This window comes from Anolis carolinensis, unplaced genomic scaffold (assembly GCF_035594765.1).
Source record: "Anolis carolinensis isolate JA03-04 unplaced genomic scaffold, rAnoCar3.1.pri scaffold_10, whole genome shotgun sequence".
In the NCBI taxonomy this organism is placed as follows: Eukaryota; Metazoa; Chordata; class Lepidosauria; order Squamata; family Dactyloidae; genus Anolis; species Anolis carolinensis.
Genome location: NW_026943821.1, coordinates 20,370,627 through 20,384,180, shown reverse-complemented (window position 1 = coordinate 20,384,180; position 13,554 = coordinate 20,370,627). Strand labels below are relative to the sequence as shown.

General features: G+C 42.0%; 1 protein-coding gene across 2 annotated transcripts in view; it reads right to left on the bottom strand.

Moving 5' to 3' along the window:
- txlna (taxilin alpha) overlaps positions 1 to 13,554 on the bottom strand; it is a 15,840-nt gene extending 2,286 nt beyond the window's left edge. The window contains exons 1-11 of one of the 2 annotated variants that reach the window (XM_003228725.3): positions 13,418 to 13,554; positions 11,207 to 11,303; positions 9,346 to 9,578; positions 7,898 to 8,176; positions 6,576 to 6,667; positions 5,260 to 5,430; positions 4,824 to 5,018; positions 3,506 to 3,625; positions 2,893 to 2,967; positions 1,809 to 1,901; positions 1,492 to 1,587 (exon numbers count right to left, since the gene is read on the bottom strand). In XM_003228725.3, the coding sequence (XP_003228773.1) occupies positions 1,492 to 1,587; positions 1,809 to 1,901; positions 2,893 to 2,967; positions 3,506 to 3,625; positions 4,824 to 5,018; positions 5,260 to 5,430; positions 6,576 to 6,667; positions 7,898 to 8,176; positions 9,346 to 9,544 (1,320 nt within the window). In that variant the 5' untranslated portion in view covers positions 9,545 to 9,578; positions 11,207 to 11,303; positions 13,418 to 13,554. The remainder of the gene's footprint in view (positions 1 to 1,491; positions 1,588 to 1,808; positions 1,902 to 2,892; positions 2,968 to 3,505; positions 3,626 to 4,823; positions 5,019 to 5,259; positions 5,431 to 6,575; positions 6,668 to 7,897; positions 8,177 to 9,345; positions 9,579 to 11,206; positions 11,304 to 13,417) is intronic. The other variant, XM_008122495.2, reaches the window with a different exon arrangement.

Here is a 13,554-nt window from a genome sequence, read left to right as displayed (position 1 = left end):
TAATGTAAGGCAGGAAGTCACTATCCAAGCTCTCCTAACAGATAGCCATCCACTAAAGACTTTCTGTATATATTTCAGATTTCAATATTAATGTTAAAAACACATAGTATGATTTTACATAGGATTTGTAACAGTAAAGTAAAGACAAATACAGTTTTCCCTCACTTATCGCTGGAGTTAGGTTCCAGGACCACCCGCAATAAGTGAAAATCCGCGAAGTAGGGACACTATATTTATTTTAATATTCATACATTATTTTAGTAGTTATACACTATTTTAAGTCTTTATCAACCAATTGTGTGTTGATAAATCGCCACCTTCTCCTCCCGCTGCTGCTTGGACTCCTTTTTTCTCTCCCTTTGGCTTCTCCTTCCTCCCTTGCTTAGGCTGTAAATTGCAATTTTTTATGATTTATAATAGTCTCTTAGAGTTTATTGAAAAACCACAAAACAGCGAATCCACAAAAAGTGAACCGCGAAGTAGTGAGGGAACACTGTATCACTTAAGTAAAATAAACATTAAATATTAAATAACAAATAAAATAAAATGTAAACATTACACTAATCTGGGAATCTGCTATATCAACACATCAGCTATTGCACACATTATAATAGTAATGATATTAATAGTAATAACAACAACAACAACAATAATACCATAGAATCGTCGAGCTAGAAGAGAACCCTTGGACCATCCAGCCCAACCACCCTTCTGCCATAAAGGAAGACACAATCCAAGCCCTCCTGACAGAGAGCCATCCAGCCTTTTAGGATATATACTGTATATACTCGAGTATAAGCCGACCCGAATATAAGCCAAGGCACCTAATTTTACCACAAAAACTGGGAAAACTTATTGACTCGAGTGTAAGATGAGAGTGGGAAATGCAGCAGCTATGAGTCAAATTCAAAAATAAAAATAGATATTAATAAAATTGCGTTATTTGAGGCATCAGTAGGTTAAATGTTTTTGAATATTTATATAAAACTGTAATTTAAGATAATAATAAGACTTTAATAAGATAAGACTGTCCAACTCTGAATACCTATATACTCAAGTATAAGCTGACCTGAACAGAAGCTGACCAGGACCCTCACTCAAGTATAAGCCAAGGGGAGCTTTTTCAGCCCTAAAAAGGGCTGAAAAACTAGGCTTATACTCGAGTATATACAGTATATCATAGAATCATAGAAACCTAGAGTTAGAAGGGACCCACACACACAAAAAAGCCATTAAGTCCAGTCCCCTTCTGCTAGGCACAATCAAATCCCTCTCGACAGATGTCCCTCAGCCTCTGCTTGACAACGTCCAGACACTATTGGACTCCCAGGCATTTGGAAGGGATCCCCAAGAGTCATCCAGCCCAACCCCCTTGTCAGACGAAGGTACAACTTAAATGAAGGGGAGCGGGGGGGCTTTGGAGGATTGTTGAAGGGGGCTTCAAGAGGCACAAAAGACACCAGAGACAAAGTGGGGAGAGGATCCTCTCACCTCTTCAGCCATTTCTAACAGGGCCTTGTTGCTGCTTTCCCAGCGGGAGCGGTACATGGTGGTCTCCTTCTCCAGCTTCTTGATCTTCTTCGTCATCTGGAAATACCAGGAAGGAAAGGGAGAAGATTAAAATGAAAAGCATAGGAGTTTGATAGTGGCCTATGCATTGGGCACCGTATTCCCTCTCTTTGCCTGGGGATGGCCGTGGTGCTCTGTTGTGCCCAGAACAAAGCTTATCGGAGCAGATCAAAACGTTATGCTTTCACTTCCCAGGAGCTCTGTGGCCCACAGCAGAAGGCAACAGAGGCCCAACTTACCTTCTCCATTTCTTGCTTGAAGGTGGTGAACACCTCGCTGCTTTTGGAAAGCGTGTTCTGAAACTCTTCGAACTTCTCGGTGTAAAGAGCCAGCTGTAATGGGGAAGGAGAAGAAAAAGAGGGGGGGGGGAAGCATTGAAAAGAAAGCAATTGAGGTTTTACAGCTTTCTTTATTTCTCACTGATCAGAGTGGTTGAAAAAAGGGTTCAGAGGGAACATTTCTCTTGAGAACTTCAGACAAAAAGGAAAAAGCTGTCATCTCTTCTCCTGCATTGGGTTCTGCTCTTGGGACTCAGATGGAGCTTCAAACTAATAACACTATGTAACACAGGTTTTGTTCCTGGGTTATAAATGTCATTTCCTAATTGGTTCTATAATATAAATATGGAAAAACTTGTGTTTTCAGGCGGGACATCCTGCAGCACATTTTTCAATTAATCTCAATCAATTCAACCAAGTTTGTGGCAGCCACAAAAACAACATTTCTGGAGTAGAACAACTACTTTCAAAGCAAGGACCACACAATTAAACAGGAAATAAGACTTCCAAACCAGGAACAGATTTTTTTTCCAAATTTTGTTACATAATGTAAAACAATTGCCCATTTGGCTCCCCTAAAGCGTGTCAGGAGGAGAGCTGCTTTGTGAGGTGCCTGAAGGACTTTTACAATTTGGTGACGTAAAGAAGATCCAAAAATACACAATAAATACTTCCTGCTCAGATTATATTTAACTGATCGTGTAAATTGATTGCATTGGGTTAAAAAAGTTTCCCTGCGAAGACAAACACTTTCTAATTGAATCAGGAATTGGTTATTAAGTCAATGGCAATGGGTTCACTATGAAGCTGATTTTCAACTGAGATACCAGCTTCCAGAGTTGAATTTCCACATCAAATCGCTAGATGCAGTTGGTTTACAACTTTTGGATGGTGAGAAAGATCCCCATAAAAGTGGTAAAATTATCACAATATATAAAAATTAAGAATACTCCTCTAGTCATTTCTATGTCCACGAGCACAGTCCTATGGCCCTTTACGCTAGAAGAAAGTTAAGAGGAGAGGAAAGAGCCAAGTGACAGCTCACCTGCTGCTTTAGGTGCGTCTCCTGTTGCTTCATCAACTCGCACATCCGTTGGGACTCTACTGCTTCTTTCAGTAGCTGCAAAAAAACAAGAAATGAGGGCAGAGTAATGAGGATTGGACCCACCATTCAAGGGGACGCACGGCGAAGGTTGCTGAAACCCCCCAGAATATTCTCTTTGAAGGATTCTCATCTCTAATTTCATGCTCAATGCTATGCCATCCTGGGATTTGTAGTTTGGTGAGGCATCCACATTCTTCAGCAGAGAAGGCTCAAGACCTTGTTAAACTACAACCCCCAATGATTTCATAGCATTGAACCAAAGCAGTAAAGGTGGATTCATTCTGCAGCATAAATGCACCCCAAGGTTTTCTTTTCCATTGCTGGAAGCTTTGCTGTTCTAACACTTTGGTTTTGAAAGAAGGAATTCCAGGCGTTCAGTAACTGTAATGTGCACCTTTTGGGGCCAAATGACAAAGAGTGTCCTTTTTGCCACTGTGCATCACATTCAGCAGCAAATACTTTTTTTGGTTTCAGGTATTAAAAATGAAGGTATGCATTAGATTTGATGACACATGAAACTCGAGTTGATGTGGCCATAAGAACAGAGACTCACAAAGTCCTTCTCCCGCTGATGCCGCTCCTCGGCCTCCTTCAGCATCTCCTGCGCCTGATGCAGCTTGGCGTCCACCAGCTGCTGCTGCAGGTCCTTGTGCTTGAAGACCTTATCGATGTGCTGTGGGAAGGAAACACAAGCATTAGGCCACTTTTAGGAGCCTCAAGGAAAGGATAGAATACCCCCCTCCCCATATCTACCGGACCAGCCTCTGTGGTTTCATTTACCCACACCCAACAAAACTAGATCCTCCAGTGTGACTCTATAGTACTCTCGGGACAGAGCTCCTTCACTTTAATAGGGCTTATTATTATCTGCGATTTTGAGCCTCCACAAAAGTCCAGAAATGTTTCCCCAGAGATATGGGGATCCTACTCTAAAGCGAATAAGTGATTGCCCTTTCTTGTGCCAAATGAAATTGGCCTCATTTTAAAAGATATGAGAATGGTAGGGATCCTTTCACACTACACAACTATAGTGGTATCATCCCACTTCAATTTATGTCTGAAAAATTGCTCATTTTTACAAGGAGAGAAAGATCTGTGTATAGTTATTACTAGTCCCTTGCAAATTACGACACCATTGGCCATTGGGATTCTCAGACTCGGATTTTCCTGCCAAGTGTCCTCTACAATTCTACCCTCCTTTTGTTTGCAATGAAACAGAGGCCCTATTATTATTATTATTATTATTATTATTATTATTATTATTATTTGAAACACAACAAGATGAGTCCACAGCAGACATTCTGCTGGCTGTTGTATTAGATCACATGTCGGACACTTCCCAAGTGTCTAGGACTGTGTGATGTATCGGCGAATAATGCATGCAGATCCCAGTAAGGTGGCCTTCTGCAGCTGGCAGATGGTAATTTTGTCAGTGCCGATTGTGTTTAAGTGCAGGCCAAGGTCTTTAGGCACTGCACCCAGTGTGTCCATCACCACTGGGACCACCTTGACTGGCTTGTGCCAGCGTCTTTGAGTCGTCGTCTTCTTCTTCTTCTTCTTTTTATTATTATTATTATTATTATTATTATTATTATTATTATTATATTATTATTATTATTATTATTATTATTATCACACTATTATTACAGTGTCATTATTATTAATACTCTGCTTTTTTCTCTAAAAAGAGACTCACAGCAAAGCCAACACAATACAATTTTATACCAAAAACTATATGAACAGAACTAAATATCAACGGCATTAAAAATAAAAATCTATCCATAGGCCATAGAGCAAATGGGAAGCCTTTCTCCCTGCCCCTCCCCTCCAATCCTTATGTGTCCCAGCGCTCCTGCCCTAAGCTTCCTCACCTCCTCTCGCAGCTCATACTGCTCTATGAGCTTCTTGAGCCTCTCCGCCAGCTCCATGTTCTCCTGCCGCAGCTTGGAGTTCCTCTCATTGTGCTGCTCCATCTGCAGCTGGATGTCATTGAGCGTCACCTGGAAGTGGGACGTCACCTCTTTCCTCTTCTCTTCCTCTTCGCGGGCCCTTTGGACACCCTCCTCCTGGAAAGGGACAGAGAGACAAGGCGGTGAGAGCAGGAGAAATGCAAACCTAGCGCTTACAATTTGGACCCGGGAAAGTCCGGAGTCTACTCAGTTTCTGTACTCAGATGGAGTCAGCTGTGCTCGGAGTCCCCATGCAAGGCTCTGGCAAATCCTCACAGTCCAGTTTGCCACTCTGGGCTTGGATTGCAAGAGACAAGGTAATGGCAACCATTGCCAAGGCGAGGAAGGCCTGGCCCACCTTGAGGGTGCGGTTGTGCCGCTGCAGCTCCCGGCAAAGGCTCTCCAACTTGCTCCGGGCCAAGATGGCTTTGCTGTGTTCGCTCCGCAAGTGGTCCTTCTCTTGCACCAATTGGCTCTGCTTCTTCTGCAGGATCTTCATCTGCTTCTGGGAGTTCCGGTGCTCTTCCAACTGGCAGGAAGGAGGAAAAGAAAGAGAGGAGAGAACAGCCATGAGGAACCAACAAACCCACAAGATGCTGTGGGCCAAAAGAGTTTCCAAGCTAGTTAGCACACAAAGGGGGAAAATGGAAGGCCTATGAAAGGAACTTGAACTTGAAGTGGCCTAAAGGATCAGATCCTGACGGATTTGGGAAGCTAAGCAGGGCCAGCCCTGGTCAGTACTTGGATGGGGGATCCCTAATGAAGTTGCGTGGGACCAGCCCTAGGTCACTATCAACATAATAAGCAATTTTGCCTACTACAGACTTAGGAAGTGGAGAGCCAGGAGCAAACGACTTTGAATGCCTTTGAAACATCATAAAGGATATGGGGGAGACATGGGCACTTGAGCCAGCAAAATATCTGAGTGACAAAACCCATAAACCCTAAAAGTTGGACCTTGGACACAACAACATTCCAGGTGTGTCTTGTCAAATTAACCATAAACTGTATCTGTTTGACTTTGATAACTGAGGTACCATCTAAGGCTTGCACTGTCTTGTGTTTTAATATGTATGTTTTAATGTGTGCTTTTATGGATATATTTGAACTAAGTTGTGCCCCACCTTGAGCTATTATTATTATTATTGTTATTATTAATATCATCATCATCATCATCATCATAGTTGTCATAATCAATTTTCTGGCTTAGAAATAGTGGTGACTTGGTCCAAATGACAAAGATTTATTTTAAGCACACGGACAAATTCCATCAGAACCTTCCAGCAGATGAGAATGAGACTAGTCTGCACTCACCGCAGGGACCCTGCTAAATTTATTACTGCCGTCACCATCACTATTATCATCTTTCTAGCTTAGAAATAATTGGGACTTGTCCCAAATAATGAAGATTTAAGTCCATGTGCAGAACCTTCTAGTGGATGAGAACAAAGCAAGTTTGTGCTCACCCCAGGTACACTGCTAAATAAATCATCATCATTATCTTCTTCTTTCTGGCTTAGAAATAATTGTGATCCATCCCAAATCACAAAGATTTAAGCACAAATACAGTCACAATCTCTTAGTAAATGAGAATAAGACCAGCCTGCCCCAACCCCAAGGATCCCACCGCCTTGCCTTCCCCAAACCCATCCCTTTTCCCTTCTCAGAACTAACCAGCTCAGCGTACTTCTTGCAGAGGGCCGCCAGCTTCTCCTCCGAAGTGCTGAGAGTGTTGAGCGTCTGCATCAGGAGCGTGATTTCCTTGCCTGGAAAACAAAGGGATGAAACAGAGAAAATTTCGGCCACAATGGAACGAAGTCATGGAAAGACTGTAAGGGCAGACCCTGTTTTACAAACATTTGATATTCTTGTCTTCAACTTGTGTGTCCATGTATGATGAAACCCCTAGATCTCATTGGGTTTTCTCAGGAAAAGGAATAATTAGAGATGATATTGTCTAGTCCTTCTAGGTTTCGGGAAGATCCTGCTTTTTGGACTGCCATTCCCAGAATGCTGGCTGGGGGGTAATGGGAGTGGCAGTCCAAAAATATACTTTCCCCCATGCTCAGGAAGTTCCAGCCTACAGCATTTAGGAGGGAAAGGGATCAGATGGAAAGTCAGAGAAAGCGGAAAAACAAAAAAGCTTTTCAAAGGGAAAATTTTCCTGTTTCATCAAAAATTTAATCTTTTAATCAGGCAGAAGGGCTGGCCTTTTACTGAGAAAAAGAAACTTCAACAGCTCTATGACAGAAAGACCAATTTCACAGAGAATATGTGTTTTGCAATTTGGAAATAAAGTTCCTTCATTTCTTTCCAGCCAATTGTTCTGTAACTTGATCCCAGGTCCCTTCTGCACCACGTTTTGATCCCAGTTTAACTGCCATTGTTGCATCTTATGGGACCCTGGCATTTGTAGTATTGTGAATTTCTTGCCAGGAAAATGCACCATGCCTCATGAAACTTCAAATCCCAGGAGTCCCAAAATAGCATCAAAGTGCTATAATGGAGTAATGTGAAAGTTCCAGAAAGAAATTGAGCTGACAACAGCCAGAAAACCTGACCTATGAAAGAGTTCAACCGGCAGAGAAACTAGAGATGCAAACTGCATCTGCATCAGGCCTACAGCCGTTTTGGACATCAGCTCCCAGAATTCCTAACCACTGAACAAGCTGGCAAGAGGGACTACTGTGAGCTGGAGGTCCAAACACCTGTAAGGCCATAGATTGTGCAGGCCTAATCGACACTTGTTGTTTGAATGCATTTTGATCCAACTTTATCTATCTTGGCTCAATGCTATGGGATCATAAAAGCTGTAGTTTGACAAGATTTCACTGCAAAGAGTGCTGGGTTGCTTCCCCTAACTACAGTCCCTATGGTTCCATAGCACTGAAAGTGAAAGTGACATTGCAAATGCTAAGAAACGACTCAATCACAACAGCAAACATAATCAAGATCAAGGGAGAGGGAAGGGCTGTTTTGAGCTCAGTGTCGCCTACCGAGCCCCTTGGCTTTCCTCTTCTCCTGGCTGCGCTTGGGGTCCCGCTCCCCGCCGTCCTCGCCATGCCCCCGGGGAAGCTCTTTCTCCCCGTTGATCTCAGGGCCGATCTGCTCCGGCTCCCCGTTCCTGGGAGACTCGCTCCGGCCCTTCTCCACCTCCTCCGCCTCGGCCACCTCGCTCTGGCCACTCTCCTCCTGCTGGCTGTCCATGCAGTACGTGCTGAGGATGTCCTCCAGCTGCCGGCTCAGCTCCTCCGAGACATCGCAGGCCAAGGGCCCTGAGGGAAACACAGCCCACAGGCCTCATTCAATCGAGTCTAACGCTCACCTTTTTGGGCTAAATCCCTTTGCCAAAATCATAGAATAGTAGAGTTGGAAGAGACCTCATGGGCCATCCAGTCCAACCCCCTGTCAAGAAGTAGGAAACTGCATTCAAAGCAACCCCAACAGATGGCCATCCAGCCTATGCTTAAAAGCCTCCAAAAAAGAAGCCTCCACCACAGGCTGGAGGAGAGAGTTCCACTGCCGAACAGCTCTCATAGAATCATAGAATCATAGAATAGTAGAGTTGGAAGAGACCACATGGGCCATCTAGTCCAACCCCCTGCTAAGAAGCAGGAAATCGCATTCAAAGCACCCCCGACAGATGGCCATCCAGCCTCTGCTTAAAAGCCTCCAAGGAAGGAGCCTCCACCACGGCCCCGGGGAGAGAGTTCCACTGTCGAACAGCCCTTCTCACAGTGAGGAAGTTCTTCCTGATGTTCAGGTGGAATCTCCTTTCCTGTAGTTTGAAGCCATTGTTCCGTGTCCTAGTCTGCAGGGCAGCAGAAAACAAGCTTGCTCCCTCTTCCCTATGACTTCCCTTCACATATTTGTACATGGCTATCATGTCTCCTCTCAGCCTTCTCTTCTGCAGGCTAAACATGCCCAGCTCTTTAAGCCGCTCCTCATAGGGCTTGTTCTCCAGACCCTTAATCATTTTAGTCGCCCTCCTCTGGACACATTCCAGCTTGTCAACACCTCCCTTCAACTGCGGTGCCCAGAATTGGACACAGTATTCCAGGTGTGGCCTGACCAAGGCAGAATAAAGGGGTAGCGTGACTTCCCTGGATCTAGACACTATACTCCTATTGATGCAGGCCAAAATCCCGTTGGCTTTTTTAGCAGCCGCATCACGTTGTTGGCTCATGTAACTTATTGTCCACGAGGACTCCAAGGTCTTTTTCACTTGACAGCAGTACGTCGAGTGAAATCAGGGTGCACATCATATCTGCGTCATACAATATCATCTTAATGTTGAGCCCAAGCAAAAGGAGAAACTGCTTCAGAAGCGTCTCTTTGAGAGACCTCACTTTTCATTAATGACTCTGGCTCAGTGTTATGAGATCCTGGAAGCCACTCTGGCAAAGTATAACAGCCAATAATAATACGAGGTGATACCACATACCCTCTTCTTTTTTGCTCTTTTTTTCGCCAACCGGTTTCTCAAGGTTCCCATCCACCAGAGGTTTTGAAGGGGACAGGCCCTCACTGCTTTCTGCGGTCCCTTCTACGAAGCCTCCGTCCTCCAGAGCTGGGCAAAGGTTCCTTTGGGAAGGGCTGGATGAGAAGAGGGCTGCTGGGCTATCTCCCTCTTGGTTCTTCATGGCGCTTGGCCTGCAAAGCCACTTTCAGCTGTTCCTAGGAAAAGAAAATCACAAGTCAGCCTGTCTTGGCTTTAAGGAAAGAGAGCAGTGGGCATCACTCAGGATACATTGACACTGGAGAAATGATGTAGTTTTGACACACTTGAACTTCCAGAAAAACTGACAGCTATGGAATTCGAGGACCAGAGAAGACTAAATACAGTCCATTCTTAACCATGAATTTTAAATTCATGTGCTGTGTTTATGTATTTTAATCTTTGTTCCCTGTGTTTGAATAGATGTACTTCATAGAAATACCTTTTCATATAATGTTATAGGATGAGGTTTTTAACTACATTGTGTTAAAACTATGAGGAGAGATAGGTAAGAAATATAATATTATGAACACGAATAAAAATTATAGATAAGAAGGGAGCATACGTGAAGCCACAAGGAGAGGCCAATAATAAATTTATCGTCATCATTATCGAGAAGAAGAGAGTCTATATGAAGCCACGAGGAGAGTAAAGTAAAAAATTCATTTTTATGATGATGAAAAAGGAACATATATGAAGTCACAAGTAGAGGTCAATAATAAATAATAATCATAATCATCATCATCATCATCACAATAATATTAATATCTTGTCAAAGTGCCACATCATCATCACAACGATAATAATAATATCTTGTCAAAGTGCCACCTCCAGGAACCGATAATACTAAGCCATGGCACATCAAACAGTGTCAAATTGCATCCATTCCACAGTATTTTATTAGTATTTTTATTAGTTCAATATAATATTTTGCTATTACTTTTTATTGATAGAAAACCACAACACAACTGTAATAAAGTGAATAAATACATTATGAAATTATACATTTTTGCAAAAAAAATTCCAATGAATCTAGAAAAACAAAAGCATAAACACAAAAAATAAACACACACCAACATACACACTTAACATATGTATTAAAACAAAACTAAATAACAAACATAAAGACTAGCCTTCAGACCTCTCTCTCTGCTGGTTTATAAATATTTGACATTGTTTTTAACTTTTATATTTGAGGTTATTTCCAGACTCTGATGAACGAACCTTATTTGAAAACTACCTTAAGAATTGCACCTGGGGCAACTTTAATACAACTTATTATTATTACTATGAATTTTAATTAGTTTAGTGCATTTTAATAATATGTGTATTTTACAGAAATATGTTTAAGCATTTTAGTGAATGTTTTTATGATGTATTTTAACTATGCTTGGTGCTCCACCTCGAGCCGTAAGGAGAGGCAGGTAGGAATTGTTGTTGTTGTTGGCTTCTTCTCAGTTTGGTTGCAAGTTTGGTTCTTGTAGCCAGCTGTGGTCTGTTGGACTAGTCCCAGAAGCCAATACATAGTGAAATATAATCCCTGCTGATAGATATTGGCTGCAATTTATCATCCTCTGAGTGTAGCATATTTATATATATATAAACACACACACCAGCATTAAGTACACCATTCCCACACAAATGGCACCATTATGCAAGACTTGCCACTAACTAGGTGCCATTGCACAAGGCGAAACTGCAAGGCATCATCACAATGCGTAATGAAGGACCGCAACACACAGTGCTGCAGGATTATTATTCTGAGACTCAAGGAGGCTTATGCATTAAATATATATTAAAAATATACCGTTTAAGAGTGAAACCAGACTTTATTTCTGACCCAACGGCAGACTTACAGTCTTCAGTTCGAAACGATGGTCTGAATTTATAAAAAGAGTCTTCACCTGCCAACAAAAGGAGAATAAGGAAAGGATTATTATTCCTTCCACTGCTACAGTTTGAGTATTTATTATTATCCGAAATGCTTGGGACCAGACATATTCTGTATTTGGATTTTTTCCCGATTTTTGGGGAGGAAATATTTGAATATTCATTATGTGATTGGACCCAAGTCTAAACGCTAAATTCATTTATCTTTCATATTCACTTTCTATTCATTTTAAACAGCGTATTTTAATAACAGAACATTTATGTTGTGTAAATATATAGAATACATGCTGTCGATAATGTTTCAATCAGTTATAAATCACATCCCAAAGTATTGTGCAAAACACATTTATAGCAAGAAGGAATGCAGTATTAATACTTTGGGTTGCTGTGAGTTTTCCGGGCTGTATGGACATGTTCCAGAAGCATTCTCTCCTGACATTTTGCCCACATCTAGGGCAGGCATCCTCAGAGGTGTGAGGTCTGTTGGGAACTAGATAAGTGGGGTTTATATATCTGTGGAATGTCCACGGTGGGAGAAAGAACTCTTGTCTGTTGAAGGCAAGTGTGAATGTTGCAATTAATCACCTTGATTAGCACTGAATAGCCTTGCAGTGGATAGCCTTGTTCTGGAACGCTTTTGAATGAATAGGCCCAGTAGAGTTGTCATCAGAATACTTTTTTATGTTTATAAAACCGTACGGCACTTTATCACTGTTACTCATTTCCAGGATATAGCACTTTATGAAACCTGTCCCCGTTGGTTCGCTTTTAATTACTCTGATTTTATCTGCTTGGATTTTAATGTAATGTCCATTATATTATTTTGTGTATCGTTGAAATATTTTAAGTTTTGTCAAATATGTTGTGTCGTTGTTCGGGCTTGTCCCTGTTGTGAGCCGCCCCAAGTCCCTTTGGGGAGATGGGGCGGGATATAAAAATAAAGTTTATTATTTATTATTGCAGCATCAAAGCCTGGCTGCTCCCTGCCTGGGGGAATCCCTGGTTGGAAGGTGTTAGCTAACCCTGATTTGTTTCCTGTCTGGAATTGCCCGGCTTTCTGGGTGCTGTTCCCCCCAGGCAGGAAGCAGCCAGGCTTTGAAACTACATGGCCATTCAATGCTAATCAAGCTGGCCAATTGCAACATTCACACTTGCCTCAAACAGAACAGGAGTTCTTTTTCCCACCCTGGACATTATTCCACAGATATATTGACCCCACTTGCCTAGTTTATTATTTATTTATTATTTATTAGCTACATTTATATGCCGCCCTTCTCACCCCGAAGGGGACTCAGAGCAGCTTACAAATTAAATTTACATACAATATTATACTAGCATAGTACGATACTGGTAATAAATTACTATATTGTACTGTATCAATATATTGTAATATTATTAGTAATATTACATGTAAAATATAATATATAATTAATATTATTATATTGTATTATTAGTATTATATCGTATTACAATATAATATGAATATTATATGTATATACAATATGTTATAATTATTATGTATTATTGTAAATTATATTGTGTATATACATACACACACACACACACACACACACATATATATATACACAATATAAATTATATTGTATATATATAGTTCCCAGCAGACCTCACAACCTCTGATGATGCCTGCCACTGATGCAGGCGAAACGTCAGGAGAAAATGCTTCTGGAACATGTCCATACATGGCAATTCAATGCTAATCAAGCTGGCCGATTGCAACATTCACACTTGCCTCAAACAGAACAGGAGTTCTTTCTCCCACCATGGTCATTCCACAGATATATCGACTCCACTTGCCTAGTTCCCAGCAGACCTCACAACCTCTGAGGATGCCTGCCACTGATGCAGGCGAAACGTCAGGAGAGAGTGCTTCTGGAACATGGCCATACAGCCCGGAAAACTCATAGCAACCCAATCATAATAATATTTTAAAGAATAATATGAATGATAATTTTTTTAAAAAAATAGTATAAATAATAAAAATATATTTTTAAAAATACCAGTTCCCAAAAGTGACTATTTCCGCGCTTTCTATTCGCGTCACCGACGTAAATAGTGACGTCACCCCGGCCGCTCTGACGTCACGCGCGCGAGCCGTGGCACTCACCGAACGAGCAGGCAACCCTTGGCGGCCCTTCGCTTCGGCTGCCTTCGCTTCTTCCGCCGCCCGGCTCTGCTCTTCGCGGCGGCGTTAAGAGGAAGCGGCTCCGGCCCGGGTTTTGGGTACTGCGCATGCGCCGCCCT